Below are 19,884 nucleotides of genomic sequence, written 5' to 3'. Positions count from 1 at the left end.
ACTCACATGGACACAGCTTCTTCCTCTCAGCTATCAGAGTCATGAACACTAAATAAATCGGTATCTTTTTTACTTTGTCTACTAACACTTATATTTTAGTATTACTGTCTGTCATGTGCTCAAGTTTGAATATATGTTACGACGAACGATACATGAGGCTAACATGCTAACCACGCAAACATTTAGTTTGAAATATAATTACATATTTTGTTGTTGCTGTAGCTGATTTATAGTGATGGCGTGTGACAGTCCATGTTGACATGTTTCAATTTCCAAAGATGGCATATTGTCGCCATAAACAAAAGTAAACAACTTGGAGCTTGAACGTTGAAAGTTATTTTTATACCAAATATGTCTCGGACAGTTCTGCTCTATTGTCATTCTGTGTGCTCGCCCAGTGATTTTCCACTAACACCAACACTGCTCCACTCATATTCTCCTCCCGTGACTGCCTATTCACCCGTCCAGATTTAAGATCTTCATGCCGCCCAGGATCCAGAGAATTCGTGATGTCCTCCTCCAGCGATTCTTGTGGGCCACTCTTGAAGAGAACACAAGCAAGTTTGTCTGCTGCCGCGGGTCTGGGCCCAAGCCAGGGCCACCCTCCTCCATTTTGCCAAGTAGTATACCACTGCTGCCAACCACCCCTGGACTGAGACCCCCACCAATGCACCTGGCTCGAAGGTGTGGTTGCCCACCTGGGATCTACCTTTGCAGTTGGAGCCCAAAAAGTCGACACCCAAATTCAACTCTCGGCCTTCAATGTCGGACATTGTGAATGACACAGTATTGGTTGCGAGGAAGTGTCACATAAATTGTAGTTTAGTGGGCAGTTGCTCGAATATTGATTTTTCGAACTACACCAGATTAAAATCTATTTTGCACGTCTTTGCCTTTCAAAGGCTCCTGCATGTAATCCAAAAACCGTTTTAAATTTTATTCACGACTGTGGTGCACACTGACTGCAGAAGAAAAAAAAAAAAAGCTCAGCCTTTCAGTATGTCTTTCACTTTGTTTGCTTTCTCTTCTGGTTGACCGTGGCACAGCACCAACATTTGCCACTGTTCGACAGTCATGACTTCTGATCCGCAGGGCTGCTAGTTATTTCCAGCATTTAGGCCACACAGCTGTGAGGGGCTGGGGGGGAAGACTGTCTCTATTGGCGAAGGGAGGGAGGGATAGTTTAGCTCAACTTAGCAACAGTCAAGCTAAGGTCAGTGAGGACAACACAGAAAGACAGGAAGGCAGGCAAAGGACACGGTGCGCGTCTTCTCAACAGAAAGACCCAACATGTCCTTTTCAGGATACCTCCAGTGATGAACATGATTATCGGTTGCTCATATTTAGGTCACTTTTTTGTTTCAAACAGTCCCATAAACGTCTGTATTCACCTTCACCTTAAAAACACCTAAAAAACACTAACAGTCATCAGACTACTAGGTTCCTGATACGAATAATAGCCTAATAAAGTTTTTTTTTTTTAATTTTTTTTTTTTTTTAATCGTTGGATACACGTACAGATCAACAAATAATAGTAATCACAAAAAAATGTGTTTAAGACAAACAATTACGAAAGAATATCTTGAGCTGAGTGAGTGCACAAATGGGATGCATGATGTAAACCAGCGCTACTCTAGCCCCATCTTGTGGCCTAATCAGGGACTCATCACAAATACATCTATTACATAATGAGAAAAGCGGATTTAGGCCGTTTTCATTATCATAAGTAAGAAAATAATCCATTTGATCTGTGATCTTTAACCACGAAGCATATTTACATGCTTTCTTTCAACATTGCTGCTCTGTTTAGTGGTGAATAATATGTGTTCAAATAATATGCAAATCTGTTATAGCGCCCCCTAGAAGACTGAGCGCGAGCCATGGTACTAGGACCATTGTCCTATCTCATCTTTTAATCACATCCTAAATGCATTTAAAATCAAACTTTATTTATTAGCATATGAGAAAATGGGAGTCTTCCTTTTGAAGTCCATCACCATCTTTCTGGTCTTCTTCATATTGATGCAAAGTTTATCTTTTCACCAATTGTTATACATCCTCTCTGTACTCGGACTCGTCCTTGTTCATGGTGCTTCCCAGCTGTGTCATCTGCAAACTTCACTTTTGACAGCTAGTGTGAACAGGAGGGGGCTCGCCACACTGCCCTTGGGGGGAGCCAGTGCTGGGTGTGATGGAGGAGGAAACACTGTTGTGGATCCTGACAGACTCACACCACAAATGAGATGACGGCGACAAGCAGGGCACAACGAGAGACACCTGTGCAAATGTGCTGGGGGAGCTGATTGGATGATACAAGATACCAGATTGACGACCACACGTGGAAGCAAACGCCCTAATGAGCAAGACAGGACACAAGAAGCTATAACAACAAACAAACCAACCAACAAACCAACAAACAAACAAACATACCTATCCCACTGCGCAAAGACACGTTGAAAGGACGTCTTTTTAAGGTAATTCTTGTACGTCCAATCTCGGTCCGCTGAAGGTGCAGACTGTGACGCCAGATGACGTCTTTTTTCAACGTCTTCTGGACGTTCCGTATTTACGTGTTTTGGATGTTTCGTATTTACGTTTTCAGGACATCCAAGTGAGGGCTAATGTAAATCCAAATTAGATCATTAAAATAAAAATAATTTTAGACTGTTCTTGAAGGCTCATTTATTGCCTGACTTTATGTGTGTGACACAAACATCATCTCCCTGATGGGGAAGCGAACCCCACACCACCTGCATTGAAGGCAAGTGACGTAACCACTCCACCACCCGGAAGCACTTAAAAGTTTTGTCATGTTCTACCTGCATTCAAAAACATAGCAATACATTAGTTTTATGACAGAAAAAATAATACTAAATTGATTAAATAATATTGATAACAATAACATTGATATTTAAATCCCTGTGACGTCCAAAAAAAGTCACGTATCCATGGTCCAAATGGAGTCATAAATAGACGTCCAAAAATTGACTTAATTTGCACGTCGCTTAGTAGTCCAGCACTGGTCTTCGACCAACCGACGTAATACAGACATCCACAGGACGTCCAATGTTTGGGATAGCTTCCTTTCACCGAGTTGACCACTTGATTTGTGATTTAAGCTCGGAATTGTCATATGGACAATTCAGTTTACAAGTCAAAATGGCACTCCGCTCATCGAAAACAAAACAAAAATCTTCACCTAGATGTGGGGTTCACAAACAAGAGGTAGCTGCTTGCCCTTCCCTTGATAGGAGAAACAAATCTTTTTATTCATCTCTTCACCGTTAAATGCTATTTGGGGCCCCCTACTGGTCCTCAGGCCACAAACAGGCGCATAATCCGCTATACTTTGGACAGGCTCTGCAAATGGGCCGAGTCAAAATCAAATATCCATTATAGAGGGACTGTGATTTAAAACGCCAAAAACGTTTAACTCACAGTTACGCCGAGCAATTGCATTCATATACATGTATTATGGTCAATCATTATTGTTGCATGTATCCCACTTGTAGAATATCTCCAGCAATATTCTCAATTCTTGCATCATGGGCGCGGGCAGTGGTCTGACTTAGTGCGCATGTGCTCGGCAACACGATTGGCTCGCACCCCCCAACATAATCCCCCACGCCGGCTCCAGGCCTCTCGCTGTTGAGTGTGCGTCCGAGCCACGCTGTCGTTGAGCACACACGCGGATCGAGCTTCCCACTTTTTGTGTCCTGAGTGAGGGGGGAAAAAAAGATGGAGAAAAAGAGCGAAATTAACGGTCACGCCATGGCCGGCTCTTCAGAGCGGCTGCCAGAGAAAGGAGCCCCGAAAAGCGTGCAAGAGAAGCTGGTGGGGTTCCTTCGCCGGAACCTCCTGGTGATCATGACGGTCTCCGGGGTGGTGGTGGGTGTCGGGATCGGAATGGGGGTCCGCAACATGGGCCTGACCAAAGCGCAAATGACATACTTCGCCTTCCCGGGTGAGATGCTCCTCCGGATGCTGAAGATGATCATTCTGCCGCTGGTCGTGTGCAGCCTCGTCTCCGGCGCAGCCAGCCTGGACACTCGCTCCCTGGGCAAGCTGGGGGGCATCGCGGTCGCCTACTTCCTGGTGACCACCCTCATCGCCTCCGGGATCGGCGTGACGTTGGCGTTCATCATCAAACCCGGCGTGGGCGCGGGTGCCCTCAACACCAACAGCCTGGGTCTGGAGCGCGTCAGCAGCAATAAGGAGACCACCGACTCATTTTTGGACCTGGCCAGGTACCGTACTTGATCGAAAGTCGTTGTCGTTCTCGCACCCTTTGCATTGCTTTGTATAATTAAGTTATGTTTGTGACTGTACTAGTATGGTTAATAAATAAACAAATAAATAAATAAAAGGCCCAGAGGTATCGAATAATTAGGCAACTCAATTTATTGCTATACCATGGTGTAAAAATGATCATACATAGGCCTATATATTTTTTTCCACGTTAAAACAAGATAAATGGGATGCATAAACAATGACAGAATCGGTTTGAAGAAAGTTTACGCGATACAATTAAATTGTATTCATGCTTGGCTTGAGACATGGTGATTTTTTCAGCACCAGCAATTTGTTATCAATTTTGAAATACATAAACGCTTTTGTGGTGGAATACAATATTACTACCACACTAAATGTCATGGGTTTTATTTTCGTGCCCAGCATAAGTCTGGCACGATGGACCATGTAAATCTGTGGAGGGGTGGGCTAGATTCACTTTTGATCTTCTTCTTCTTCTTCTTCTTCTTTTTTTTTTTAAAGGGTATTTTGCGCCGTTGTGGGTGTGAACACAACCGACTAACTTCACAGCCAAAGGAAGCGGCTAATCACTGTAATATTTAGGTAGAAAGTACAATATAAAGCTGAATTTTCAATGTATTTTCAGTTACAATAGCTGTTATGATTACCTGGCAAATGACATAAAAAACTTGTTTGCACATGAAATTGTTTCCCTCACTAATTTAACCTACACACAGTGTAGGTACTGAGAAAAAGGGAAAAACAAATCATGTTACTATGCTATCCAAACAATGTGCTCCCAATGCTCTGCTATACTTTATTCATATTGTTAAAAATTAATATAACATTTTTTTTTTTTTCAGATTAGAAAGAGAATTTTTGAACACCCCAAGATAGCATTTTTTTTTAAAGGGATACATGATTCATTTAACAGTTTTCAGCAGTAAAAAGTTTATATATCTTCTCTTGAAAAGATTTTTCATTTACAATTAATACATTTAAAACCACATTCTGCCACTTGCTGTGGACTACAAATGACATATCACGGGTGCTTAGTTAGAAAACAGTTAATGACCAATCACAGTTCACCTGTTTTCTGGGTTTGGTCATCTGACATTAGCAAACCGAGCCATGATTGGTCGATACCTGTTTCCTGAGCACACATGATGTCATCTTCAGTCGACGGCAAGTGGCAAAATGAGTTTTTAAAGGCATTAATTGCACATGAAAAACAATGAAGCTGTCATATGAATTGTAGACAAAATATCTTACAATGCAATATGGTTATTGGCATACCCATACAATCTATTAAAGTACAGTAATGAACTATTTTGTACTTCCCATTAGTGATGCCAGCATATGGTGATTATCTAAACTGTGTCGAAGGTTTGAGTGCACAGTGACTCAAACGGAGAGCAGGTCAGCACAGCCTGCTTTGCTTTTACCGTATTTGACAAAAACCACACGGCACGTGCAGGAGACCCGGCTTTGTCAATAGTGAAACCTCCCTCACTGAGTGTAAACCACCTGTTACCAACCAGGTAGCCCCCAAAGACCACATAAGCAGCAAAAAATGGCTGAGTAGCAATGCTGTATGAGTGATCATTTGATAACGAAAACACTGGCAGAGATTTATAGAAATAAAGTGATGAAACCATTCACATGTATCATATAATACAATTTGTTATTTCAGATGTGTGTATCGGACTGGTTAGCCCTTCACACTAATCACTGAAGTAGCTCTCCAACAGGTTATTGATCCCTGATGACGGTGTCAACACTTAGGAAGTTATGATACGTCAATCCCGCTATCCTCACAACTTTTGTTTACACTTTCCAAATTTGATTGACTACATTCAAGTAAAGGGGAATGGGTGTTTACATTCTCTTGTGTTTTAGCTGCAAGCAAGCCGCTTCAGCAAAACAGCAACAATTTATTTTTCCGTGCCCCTCAATGGCTCCAGCACGGCCCATTTCTGTTTGTAATTAAGGAATCAAGACGTAATCTTATGTAACAGATTTGAAAACACGCTAAGAGATGAAACATTTGGTGCTCTTCTTCTGTGGGAAAAATTATTTCAACTGCCCAAAGTTAATGCAGTTCCTTACTTTGGCCATGAAACGAAGAAATATTATGATACAAGAAAGACTGGAAATGGAAACTTTAACTTTACCACTTATAATTACTCAGAGGTTTTACAGTAAATGTGCCATTTGAAACAGCTGAAGGGTTGTCAGCTAACATGCACTGACTGTGGGAATAAATGTGGGAAAAAGTTGTGTTTCTTTGCACAATGTAGTGTGACCTCCGGGGATAAAGTTACCCCACACACACCAATACGTGGAAAGGTCCCATAGCTTCCAGTAATCCTGTGTGTGTTTTACTGATAACAATGAAAATAGACCCAGTGTGGTGTCTGGGAGGGAGGCCAGAGTAATGCTGGACTGGAAAAACGAGATGGAAAAAGCCAAAGTGAATCATTTTGGGATTTGTGGGCCGTGAGCCAACTGCATAGAAATATATCAAGTAACCCCTGTGAAGTCACTTGTGTTAAATACCGGTACGAGTAAAGGGTACAAGTGTGCAGATTTACAACACAGTGTGGCGTGAGAAAAAAAAAAAAAAGTCAGCTTTTTCGAGCTGGAGCAGGTTGGGTGACGGCCGCAAGATGTGCGCCGCCGGAGGAGGTTCGGTCCCATACTCTTGAGGCGCAAGCCCCGCGTCCACCCGTGTTTCATGTGTGGCCACAGCATTGCCGACCTCCTGACCTAAATCAACAAAAACACAGATCATGAAACCATTTTGACTTCCCAGTAATGTATTGAAGAAATGATTGATTGTTATGCTGCATTCGAGGATGGTTGGAAGTCGGACATGCATGGTTGGTTTTTCCCAGTTCCGACCTGAAAGCGTTCGAGGCGAAAGTATACCCAAAATTGCGGAAAGTGGTGAATTGTTTTTTATTTGGTTCTTGAAACTCATTTTGACCTCCAGCAAACTTACCTCGCAATTTTGCTTCATTTATTGTTTTTATCTTATTTCAATGCATTCCATATATAATTTCATGCAGGGAGATAGCGGCGTACTGTCACGTGTGTTGCGTTACGGCAAGTTATGATGAATATTTATGAATGAAGAAAGCTATCTTTCTGAGCCAAGTTGTGGCCATTGTAGAGTGATGTCTCTTGTAGTACGTCGGTGAAGTCGGGGTCCCCCCCCCCCCCGACTTTGCAAGTAGAATTTCCGAGTTCAAAGGGGGTGTTCCCGTAGGCTACACACGCCCTGGTTTGAACTCGGAAAAGTCCGACTTCCGACCATCCTTGAATGCAGCATTATCAGACTTCTACAAAGCTTGCTGATGAGCTGATCATTATATTCAGCTGCGCTGAAAGAGCAAAATATAATGTAATGTACCACTCTGAAGAGTGATACTCTAGTTGTCTGTTTAAACTGCCCAAGTCCTTTGCTAATGTTTAATTTATATTGAGGTGAGCTTTTTGTTCAAAATGACAATCTACAGTATTTTTTAAATAACAAGCTCAATTAATATGTAAACCTCTAAGTAACACATTATCTTTGTTAGCATGTAGCTTGTGAACATTATGAAAAATAGCTTTGTCAGGGAATATGAGGTGAAGTGGACCTGCTGAACCATCTCTGGAAAAGCGTGTGTGATGACAAACTTTCAATGTGCAGTTTCGATTAATTATAAACATTAGAGATTGTGCAGTGTTCTTGTCAATATTGAGAGTTAGTTGCATTGTATTAAATTCACTGCCTTTGACAAGTATACTTGTCAATTGTATTTTTTAGAGCGGTGATAAATGGGGGCGAATCTGATTATGCTCAATATTGAGAGTTAGTTGCATTGTATTAAATTCACTGCCTTTGACAAGTATACTTGTCAATAGGGGTGTTAAAAAAAATCGATTCGGCAATATATCGCGATACCACAGCAAGCAATTCTCGAATCGATTCAAAAGGCAGCCGAATCGATTTTTTAACATCCTTTTTTGATGGAAAAATATTCAACAAAACGTCTACCTTTCACACCTTAAGCATGGAAGCATGTTATATTAATGGAACATTAAGCCTTAATATTTTATTTCAATGCTGTTCAAGCAGGAAAAAGGTTACAACCCGTTTGTTAAATACAGTGGGTCACTGACTGAAGTTTCAGATCATTAAATCATTTCATTTTCATACAAATCTTACAGTGTGCATGTACAAGTTTACTGTGGTATTTTCTAAATTTGACTAAAAAGTCACAACAATCGACTTGTAAATTCATATCGGGATTAATCGGTATCGAATCGAATCGTGACCTATGAATCGTGATACGGATCGAATCGCCAGGTACTAGGCAATTCACACCCCTACTTGTCAATTGTATTTTTTAGAACGGTGATAAATGGGGGCGAATCTGATTATGCTCCACCATATCAAACTTGGAAACAACTTTTTTTTTTTTTTTTTCAAAAAAGTAGGGAGTCTATTCTGTCATTTGGTAGATTCGGTTTATATATAATTATTGAATGTAATATCACGTGAGTATTGAAAATTTTTAAATTTTGTAAAATGACCGGCAGTGAATGAGTTAAAGTGAAAAGTGAAAGTTTTGTTTCTTGGTCTTATATCTCCTCTCTCTTTTACAGGAACTTATTCCCGTCCAACTTAGTGGCTGCCGCGTTCCGCTCTGTGAGTGCCTCACTTCATCCACTCTGCTCTCCACGCTCCATTTTTCACAAGCGCCTGCGTCACGTGTAGATTATTCAGCAGAATTCGATGCCACTCCATGTTCATTTACAGCCGCTGTAAATCCTCACTGGTGTGCTCGATCTCATGATGCCTCTTAATGAGGACTCTTTGGCTTGTCCCCACCAACCGGTTTCCATGGCGAAATCATTCCATTCACGCCAGCCTAGCAACCCACCTCGCCTCGTTGCTTTTGAACGTGGCCCACTTCCTAGGATTATTATGTCTGCTTTATCAGACTATAAAATAGCAATCACCTATGGTCTGTATTTGGGCTAAAGGGGTGCAAGACGGAGACGTCCATCCACCAACGGACCACATTAATGCATAGCAGCGGACAAAGTCCCACGAATAAACCTGCGAAAACTGGGGAAGTGAATCATAAACGTGACTCCTTGCATGGAGAGGAGAATGAGTTACAAAGTGCAGACAGGTCACTGAGTGCATTTCCCTCCACGCCGTTTACATTTCCATGCAGATCCAATTGCGGATTAAACCAAGGAAGCGGAAAGGTGCAAAAATAACAAACTAGATCTTTAAGAAAACCTTTAGGCCAGGGGTGTCCAAACTTTTTCATTCGAGGGCCACATCGAAAATCAGAAGGACACATAATGTTACGAAGAGAAATTGTGTTTAGTCCTAAAAATTGGACAAATAATTTATTTGTGCTTTTGCATATTTAGACAAATGCTACAGTATATAAACCGATTTATTTGTAATATGGCAGTGGGCTGTTATAGTTTTGGAATCTTTCATTTTAGTTTTTAGTAGTTTTCAGGGTGTTTCTGTTAGTTTTATTAGTTGAGTTCTTTAAAAAATGCGTAGTTTTAGTTTAGTTTGTTAGTTTCAGTATTAGTATTAGTTTTTTTTAAAATGTGTATTACTTGTGCACAATATTTAAATAACACCATGGGCGCAACGTCATCTTTTGGTGCTTTTCTATTGGCTGCTGCTAGATGATGTCACTTCTGTGTGACATGCTTTCAAACATCATTATTCCGGTTTATATCAAAATAAATCTAATAAAAATCACACTTAAAATCATCCCCAAAGGCTCATGTATTAAATTAATTACCAAAGACTAAAATGAAGGACATGTTTGCTATAATTATAGTTAGTTTTAGTTAGTTTTGTAAACATAAAATATAGTTTCAGTTATAATTTTTGTTTTTTAAAAACCATTTTTTATTTTCATTCATTTTGAATTTTAGTTTTAGTTTTTCGTTAGTTTTACTTAAAAAAAATAACCTTGGTATACAGTAATTTAAACTTGTATCAGAATGTAATTGAATATTACACTCAAAAACAGTTTTGACAAATAGAATTTGGGCAGTAACAACAGAAATGTTAGTTGTGCAAGTTATTGGAGAAGAAGCCATTAAGCAGCCATGTTAATTCATTTCTTGAGCAGATAAATTAACAAAAAAAAAGAAAAAGAAAATAATTCATGACATTATATATGTATATTTTCTTCTTTGTGACACAGTATGCCACCGACTACAAGATGGTTGCTTCAGGCAATGACTCCAATGGGACCACCCTCTATGAAAAGGTATCAATACCCATGACGGCCACACTGCATTACAACTTGCACACATTTACAGACATTTGCAAAAAAAAAATAAAACTGAATGCATGAAGCACTGTTCACTTTGAGTCAGTGTGTATTTGCCTTATATATATATATATATATATATATATATATATATATATATGTATATATATATATAATGAAAAAAATATAATACTTTCTTGTATACTGTAATAAAAAAAAAAAGTACTTTTAATGGAAACAAAACAATGTAATTTAAAAAAAAGAAAATATATGATGAATGAAAAAGAATTTATAATAAAGTAAAAATTATACCAAAACGAACATTCATAAAAAACTAAAAATCATACCAAAATGAAAAAATAAATAAATAAATATATATATATATATATATATATATATATATATATATATATATATATATATATATATATATATATATATATATATATATATATATATAATAAATAAAAAAACATACCTTGTTGTATACTGTAATAAATAAATTAAAAAATAAAACTTTTAATGGAAACAAAATAATGTAAATAAGAAAAAGAAAAACAAAACATATATGATGACCATATATGTTGTGCCGTGTCAAGTCCAGTTCACCATGTTTAGGAACTTGGCAGACTGTATGTACCATGTTGGGCGTTCCGGTGGACAGAGGGCATTTTCTTTAACATGCCCCCCTAACAATTTGGTGATAGAAAGTAGAGCAATTAAAAGCAGGTCTAAATTGTGGCACAGGTGCTGCAATGCCATTTTAGTTGATTAGATTGAAGTGCTGGTCAGATTCTTCACAGGGCGCTGCTGATATGTGTCGTGGATGTCATCGTATTTCATAAAAAAAAATATAACAGCGTACATGCAAGCATGTTTGTCTACAAATGCCCTGCCAGTGACTGGCGACCAGTCCAGGCTGTGCCTTTTCCAACGAGGTCAAAGAGTCTCGAAAATGAATGAGGATGGAGGCCAACAACTTTGTTTGCTTGTCACATTGTGCATCCGACTGGCCAGTCACACAATTTATGTAAACATCTTCCTTCTTTCACACATGCACAGACACACACACGGAAACGAGTACACACCAACACACAGTGGGGTTCTCATTCATCTAATTCGTTGGTCCATGGTATTTGTCTGTCATGGGTCATGTTTGGATGAAGCTGGCGAGGCTGTGGGATCTCTCAGGACAATGGGGGCAGACAGAACCCAGGATTTGTTTTTTTTTTGTTAAACATTATCCAGCTCACTGAATGCTCTGCACTGACCATGCACCCACACACTGACTCTAAAAGTCCTCATTTACAAAAAAAGTAAAAAGAAATCCAACACTAGCATACAATCTAAAAATTATTATTATTTTTTTGTATGAATGCAAATTGAAGATTATAGTGAAGGCTGTTTCACCACAGGTTTGTTGACTATAATAAAATATTGCATTCCTTTTACATAATGTATTACCACACAAGATATCCGAGTACAGTACCTGTTAATGATAAAATATAAAAACCATAAAACTGAATGATTCCCTTATTAACCTTTTATTGTTTTGTAATTTTAATGACTAGAAATATGCAGAAGCCTGATAGCGATCCTCAGCTGTGTTGGCTGAAGGAGACGTGGAGAACAGGCTGGATAGGGGTACTCGAGGACCGAGGTTGAGAACCACTGCTAGTGCACACTTATGGAAGCAATTCACAGTATTTATCGTCCTAACAGATTTTTGTTTTTTAAATACTGACCATAAAATATGCACCTACTATTTTAATAGGGATTTCTTAACATTCTATAACCACTGTATGTGCATGGTTAGTGTTAGTAAGGTTTCCAGTTTAGCTTTGAACTACAGTAACTGAAATTCACAATTATAGCTTGCCCCGCCCTAATCTTTTAATTTGGATCATTTTAGGTTCCCGTTGGGTCAGAAAATGATGGAATGAACATTTTGGGTCTGGTGTTATTTGCTATGGTGTTCGGTGTGGCACTGCGGAAGCTCGGAGAGGAGGGCGAAGAGCTTATCCGGTTCTTTAACGCGTTCAATGAGGCAACCATGGTACTGGTTTCCTGGATCATGTGGTGAGTGCTTAGAAATGACTCTTTTTTTTTTTTTTTTTTTTAACTCATTTTGCTCCCAAAACCGTCTAAATACGTTCTATTTTAAATGTTTTAAATGTCCCAAAGACATATTTATACGTTTTTTTTTAAATTAATATTATTATTATTTTTTTATGCTTCTTTATGCTAGCGCATACTGAACTGCAGAGAACGGTTGAACCAATGGTAGTAATTACAAAAACGGCCATTAGGTGGCAGCAGAGTATAAGAAATCAACCAGCGCCATTTTTGAAAACAAGCTGTTTCCCCAAAATTCTAAACAGGTTTGTGAATAATGGTGAAACCTAACTATATTCTAATGCTAATTGCTGCAAAACAGAAACAGATAGAAATTTACATTTTTTCCTGATGAAAGAAGAGACTCTAATCTTTCGTTTGGTAGGTTCCATTTTTTTATTGCAACAGAACACAATATTGTGTGGGCTCTGCAAAATCAGTAAAAAATCCAGGAAAACAACCAGAAGAGAAAGGGGTTGCTTCAGTGAAATTGGGTGGAAGTAAATGAGTTAAAGTGGTGGTATTGTTTTCATTGTATTTCTTTTGTTACATACATAAAAAGAAAGACACTGTATGGAGAATATTTTTATACAGAGCCCTCTTATCCCAATCCTCAGGTATATCCCGTTTGGCATTGTGTTCCTGGTGGGCAGTAAGATTGTGGAGATGGATGACGTGGTTCTCCTGGTTACGAGTTTGGGAAAATACATATTTGCTTCCATCCTGGGGCACATTATCCATGGTGGCATCGTACTGCCGCTCATCTATTTCGGCTTCACGCGCAAGAACCCCTTCAGTTTCCTGTCGGGCCTCATTACGCCCTTCACGACCGCCTTCGCCACCTGCTCCAGGTAAAACTATCATGTTGTGCTAAAATCCTGACCCAGAAGATCAACCCCTTCAAAGCTTACACCTTTCGTTGATAATAAAAGTCACGATTGAGGGTTTTGTTGTGAAAATGTCTCCCAGCTCAGCGACTCTTCCCTCCATGATAAAGTGCGTGGAGGAGAACAACGGTGTGGACAAGCGCATCAGCCGCTTCATTCTCCCCATTGGTGCCACAGTGAACATGGACGGAGCGGCCATATTCCAGTGCATAGCTGCCGTCTTCATCGCTCAGCTAAATAACACTGAGCTTAACGCCGGACAGATCTTTACTATCTTGTGAGTGCACCGTACCGTCTATATTGTCTCCTCCTAATGGAATTATAAAATAGTCGATTTTGTGATACATTTCATTATAGGGTGACGGCCACGGCCTCCAGCGTGGGGGCTGCAGGGATCCCAGCTGGAGGCATCATCACCATTGCCATTATACTGGAGGCCATCGGGCTGCCGACCAATGAGCTGTCTCTTATGCTGGCTGTTGACTGGATTGTGTGAGTACATTTGGTGATGATGGATAAAATAGAGTAATTTGGGTCATTTGTGTACATGATGTACATTCATCCTGAGCTGCAACTAAATTTGGTTGAGATTATTGCTGCGCTGTTTCATACTCAAGATTTGTGCAACGCTTGATGATTTAAATTTACGAAACATTGGGTGAAACAAGAATATTTTGAAACAAATGTTGACACAAACTATAAGGCAGAAGGTTTTCAAATGTCAAACATCATATTGTTGCAACTGATATTATAGCTGTTAAAAAGTGTCTGCTGTGTTTTTTCCCACAACAAGGGTTGTTTTGTCAAGATAAGGTAAAGTCTGAATGGAAAACGGACAGGTGTAAAACATTTCCATTACAAACAGTTGCAGGCCAGGAAATAAATGTGTAACCTCAGCTCACCTCATTGTGAGGTAGCAGCAGGTTAACTATCAACTGTATGAAATTGATATTTCAGCTTTGAAAAAACACAATCCTGTTTTCAAAAACGACGTGTTTACTTTGTATCATGTCTGTGCAGGGATCGCACAACCACCGTGGTCAATGTGGAAGGTGATGCTCTGGGTGCTGGAATCCTGCATCACATCAACCAGCAGGAGATGAAAAAGCAGCAGCGGCGTGAGCTGGAAAAGGGAGGGGAGCTTTCTGAGGTGCGGGTGGAGACGGTGGCCAACATCCAGGCGCAGGAGGAGACCTCACCTCTTGTTATGCACAAAACCAAAGCCTCAGAAGCCGTACCGGAAGCCATCGAGTCGGTCCTGTGAACTTGTGCAAGTTTTTTGGTCTTCATTGTCAAACCTGTTGTTGACCTTTGTACACTGTTGCTGTTGGAACACTCATTTGAGTCAGTGAAGAAGGTAAGGCCACTGTTTGGCACTTGCATGAGGAAAAACAAAGTGCCATTATTAGCTTGTGGAGAGTCTGTGAGTAAACACATGGTACAGCTGATGTTCCCAAGGTTCTCAATAGTTACGTTTTCATCATTATAATACATGACCAGTCTACACTATAAGTAATGGCAGATGTGTGACAATACGTGTACCGTATTTCTTTCAGAAATTCCCATCAATGTGATTGATACTTGTATTTCTGTTTGTCATGTGCATTTCACTGTTTTCATAATTAGACCAACAAAAACCTCAAACAAAAACTTGACAGCCATATACCGGTACATGTGTCATATTGTAATTACACCAGGGTGCATGTATGAGAGGTACGTTTAACATAGGTTTAAAAAAAAAAAAAAAAGTATCAAAACAACATTCTATCTCACTATGAGCGGGGAAGTTTTGTTGTTTGTGCTATTCGCAGATGTTAACATTTGTTTGCCAACTCATGTTAAATATTAACCCTTGGCTGGAAAGAGTCTGGCCCGTTTTTCCACACTAACTAGTAACTACTCACTGAGTGTTACATTGGCCTATTTATGGAAGCTAAATATTGACACAGTGAATGAACAACGTACTTACGTCCAAGTACTTTAAATTAAACAAATCTCCAACATCAATAGTACATTAACCGCAATGACACAAAGTTGAATTTTATTATCCATCATACTTTTTCTTCCTCAATATTTCATTGGCATCCAAAGATGTTATTAAGGTTCATTTGTACATGTTAAAATGTATTTGTTAGAAACTAAAAGCTGCTTGCCACACATTTAGTTGGCACGAAAAGGTTTTGATTGGCCTTGTTAAGTTTTGGTTCCCTTTGTTGCGACTAAAACAACATCTAAAAGAAAAATAAATGAAATACTGTAAAAACAACAACAAACAGTTGTCACACTTGGGTGGATTTTTTTTTTAGGGATGATGATGATGAATTTAAGATACTGTGAAAGAGTTGTGTATAAGCAGTTGTGTATAAGCAATGGTTTTGAAGTATTGCAAGCACCTTGTTGGTTGAACCAGTTCTCTTAAAACAAATCAAAAAAAAAGATGTACAAGTAGTATTTTGTGGTCACTTTCAAAGTTAAAGCAAAAAAAGTCAGTGATTGCTTTAAGTAATAGTGTTTAATAGCCAAATATATGATCAGATTGTGGAGTGTTTTGCGGCTGGATTATTTTTTTAAACATGCACAATAGTGCAGGCTCTACGTTATATGGTGCTTAACTTTTCGCGTGATTTTATTTTATTTTATAACTTTCCGTTAAGTCATGCTGGTTTGTCTAAAAACACGAACCACTCCAGTGTCACTTTTATTTCTCACTTATATTTTCTTCTCACTTTGGGAAGATTTGGGTCAGGACAGCTATCCCCGCCCCTCATATTGATTTAAATAGATTTTGTAATCACTAATAGCAAATTAATTGAGGTCTCGATTGTCGAGTCGAGCCAGAATAACTGACTGCCCTCTGGTGGCGACCATCGGGATTAATCACGACATCTACATGTGACTATGTTTCAATTTATTTGATCTGCATTGTCATTCATGGGCATTTTTGTGATGAAGTCTGCCACAAGCATCAACGTGTGTGAGCGAGGAATCTCATTTTGCTGCTATCTTGAAGATGCTCAATGTGATGGTGTTGAATCATGTTTTGTTAACAGCAGGCTACTTTTTAAGCAGGGTGTGAATTATGCTGTAAAATGTATGAAATCATTTTGACTTTACTATTCTGTTGTAACCACTTTTGTCTCATGAAGTTTGAATTTTCTATCTTTTTAAATTAATATAGCTGATGTGACACGCAAACTTACTACTGGTTATTATACTATCTACTTTCGGAAAATAAAATTCTGTGCTGGTGAACCTCTGCTGTTAGAACTTGTGAGTGTAGTTACAAATCAATATCTATTTCTTTGCCTGTACTGCAGTGCAGCTGTGTTTTTACATTTGATTCTGCTGTCTGTCATTAAAAGAAACATTTTACCTTAATCCACTTGGGAGACCCAACTGGCTGTTTCTTTCATGTTATTAGTATGCACACCGCTTGTCCCCATTAGGGTCTCGTTTGAGTTTGAGCCCATTCCAGCTGACTTTTGGGAAAGGTGGGCATCAGCCAATCACAAGGAACGAACAGCAAGTCACACTAGGATTCAGTTAACATTTTGAAGAAGGAGGAAAAAGAAAAAAAATATCCATTAAAGCTTATTCAATGTTCCCCTGTCATAATTAAGCAGCACAGAATCCTTGTTTCGTTTATTTTTATTTTTATTTTTTTTGCCATCCACACAAATGGAACGCGTTCATGCTTTTGCCCCTACTAGCTTAGCATTGCCATAGACGCGTAGCTCAAAAGGGGCGTGTCGTATCAGCCAATGTTTATATCTATGTTTGGATTTATGCATTGAAAAGTTTAGAGATGGTCAAAGTAAGTTAACATGTAAAGGTTATAGTGAAATTTATGTTCATCCTGAAGAGCATCCAAAAGCTAAATACATACAGTATCCCTATCTTTTATTTCTGAAAGAGTGCACAGTTTACAGTAGCCTAGTGTCTTTTTTTTTTATTTTTATTTTTTAAGAAAAACAGACTAAGTCTTGATGAACTCCTGCCGCTTTCGCTCTCAAAATTTAAATGAGAACCAAATGGATGTACTGTATGCTCAAATGAAATATCCGATAGTCCTGAACGCAGCAGGGATGCTGCCGATCTGGATCCATGTTACCTTGTTAGCAGGTTGGATGCTAGCAGTGCATACACAAGTGAGGCTGAGCTTCACGGGCATGACACAACCGTTTTAATATCAATCTGTTGTCATTGTCATATATCTCGGCTGTCCACACTAAAGGACTAACATCCACACTTGAGCAGACATGACGACGCGTTCTGAAAGAGAAAAAGCCCAGAAATTGAATGAGCAGCATCAGGCCATTCTATCGAAACTGCTGAGAGAGGACGAGAACAAATTCTGTGCCGACTGCGAAGCAAAAGGTAAAGTGAGCAGGTTCCAATCACAAATGTCTGTGCGAAATGTCAAAATGTTATGTGCATTTGCTTGCTAGATAACGGTATACTGTTTCGAAGGGAGTCACTTATGTGCTCCTATTTCCTGTCCTAAGTGGTAAACGTCACCATGACAATAGAACTAATATGACCATCATCGACTGCTTTATGTTATGTCTTGTAACCGGTACGAAACTAACTATTGGCAGATAGAAATATTGTAAATAGGAAATTACCAAGGTACAAATGTTCACAACATAATTTCATAATCCTCTTCCGCTAACTGTTTTAAAAGTAAAAGCATGACGCGCCTGTCGTCTTAAGAAAAGAAAGTAGTTTTTCATACGGGTTACTTTAGTGAGTAGCCTATGTCTAAATATTAATTAAACCGTTGATTTTAATAAGAACTACTGTATACTTGATTGGAATTTAGTTTTAATTAGAAATGCAAATTTTGAGTACTTTCGCTTTTGCTGTGGAAAACTGCTAGTAACTTTACTGTAGTGGGCGATGATGTATCGATGTCACGTCCTGAGCTGCTTTATTTATGAGCGGAAACAGTCAAAAAGCAGACTAGTGGGAAACAAACAAACAAACAAACAAACAAAAATTTAAACGTTTATTTTCGTACCTTATAGGTGTCTTTAGTTCTTTTTAGTTTTTTTCTTTAAAAATATTGTAATATTAATTATGTAAAGCAGAGCGAGTTTCCTTTTGTATGATATGCTATAGCTGCCTGCCTTAGATTTGTTTTAAATATCCCCACTTGTTCATTACGCTCAAGTTAAATTAGTCTTAAATGATGTACCTTGACTGACACATTTAATATTGATAACATTAAATCCACATTGAGTTTTATATGATTTTTAGACTGTCACTATCTACTTCTCAAATTGACCCCCAAATAGGTCTAACGATGCCATTGGCTGGTTACAAATGGGTTTTGTCTTTTTTTTAGATTATGACGTACAGTGGAATCATTAGTTGATCAATTATTTATCATTTTTGACTGGATCAATGTCTCAAATTGTTCTGAACGCCTCTTTCAATGCCAGTGTTCTTTGCTGCTCAGAGGCGTGAGACAGTGTTGATCTTGTGGCCGTCGAGCAACTTCCCATACCTGACTTTAAATTGTTCATTTAGCGGTTCAGAGAATGATTGAATGGTGAATTAATTACCAACTAGTACTTGCTTCCTGGGTGTGTCCGTCTGACAGTGAGGTGACTCTGCTTTGTACACGCACACTCTTCATTGATGTCTGTTTCATTGTTCCATTGTGTTGTCATCCTGTTTTTCACCTTGGATTGCTGTTAATCATTGCACCAATGTCATCAGATGTGTACCCGTGCGGGGGTTGAGCCTCTTGGAAATCTTGGAAAGCATCTCTCTTTGGGTTAAGATGATCTGTCCATGGTCACACACATGCACACCTGATAATGTGCTGATTACATTTTTACGTCACGGGAACGCTCAGTGTAGCTGTTAGCGAAAACAATAGATTATGCACAGAACATGCTCCAATCTTGGTGGAATGTCACCCCATGTGGATTATGAATCACATGAAAAATGACCAAAACACAGACAACAAAACACGTGTCATGTCTGTCAGCAGTGACTGACCCTTAAAACACAACACACATGAAGAATGCGGGAGGTCACACTGATAACATAATGAACTAGGAGACCAATTATTGGAAGTTTCAAAATGGAAATTTAATGCAAAGTGTACACACATATAATATCCAGTCATCATCTACTTCAGATGTGGATGATTGTCATACATATGGAAAATGGCGTTGAATAAGCTGGTCATTTAATATCTTAAGATGAGTTAAAAAAAACAAAACAAAAACATTTTAGTGGAGCCAGTATTGAATTTCTATGTCTTACTATCAGTGTGTAATCCTGTAAATTAAATTGAGCCATGTTAG

General features: G+C 39.0%; 2 protein-coding genes across 4 annotated transcripts in view; both read left to right on the top strand.

Moving 5' to 3' along the window:
- The first annotated feature begins 2,251 nt into the window (after positions 1-2,251).
- slc1a4 (solute carrier family 1 member 4) lies at positions 2,252-16,946 on the top strand. Of its 2 annotated transcripts, none has more exons than XM_077496009.1 (8): positions 2,252-2,474; positions 8,908-8,950; positions 10,494-10,559; positions 12,475-12,641; positions 13,295-13,528; positions 13,647-13,841; positions 13,922-14,056; positions 14,585-16,946. In XM_077496009.1, exons 3-8 carry the CDS (start codon positions 10,512-10,514, stop codon positions 14,826-14,828), a joined length of 1,023 nt encoding a protein of 340 aa, XP_077352135.1. In that variant the 5' UTR covers positions 2,252-2,474; positions 8,908-8,950; positions 10,494-10,511; the 3' UTR covers positions 14,829-16,946. The 2 variants fall into 2 exon arrangements, with proteins under 2 accessions (XP_077352135.1, XP_077352134.1); XM_077496008.1 differs by lacking the exon at positions 2,252-2,474 and adding an exon at positions 3,599-4,247.
- Positions 16,947-17,657: 711 nt separating this feature from the next.
- Positions 17,658-19,884, top strand: part of LOC144001561 (stromal membrane-associated protein 1-like) — a 46,864-nt gene continuing 44,637 nt past the window's right edge. For both annotated transcript variants that reach the window (XM_077496011.1, XM_077496010.1), the window contains exon 1: positions 17,658-17,941. In XM_077496011.1, coding sequence (XP_077352137.1) covers positions 17,824-17,941 — 118 coding nt within the window. In that variant the 5' untranslated portion in view covers positions 17,658-17,823. The remainder of the gene's footprint in view (positions 17,942-19,884) is intronic.

Source organism: Festucalex cinctus, chromosome 14, assembly GCF_051991245.1.
Source record: "Festucalex cinctus isolate MCC-2025b chromosome 14, RoL_Fcin_1.0, whole genome shotgun sequence".
NCBI lineage: Eukaryota > Metazoa > Chordata > Actinopteri > Syngnathiformes > Syngnathidae > Festucalex > Festucalex cinctus.
Note: the sequence above shows the minus strand (reverse complement) of the source record. Positions and strands in the feature narration are given on the sequence as shown.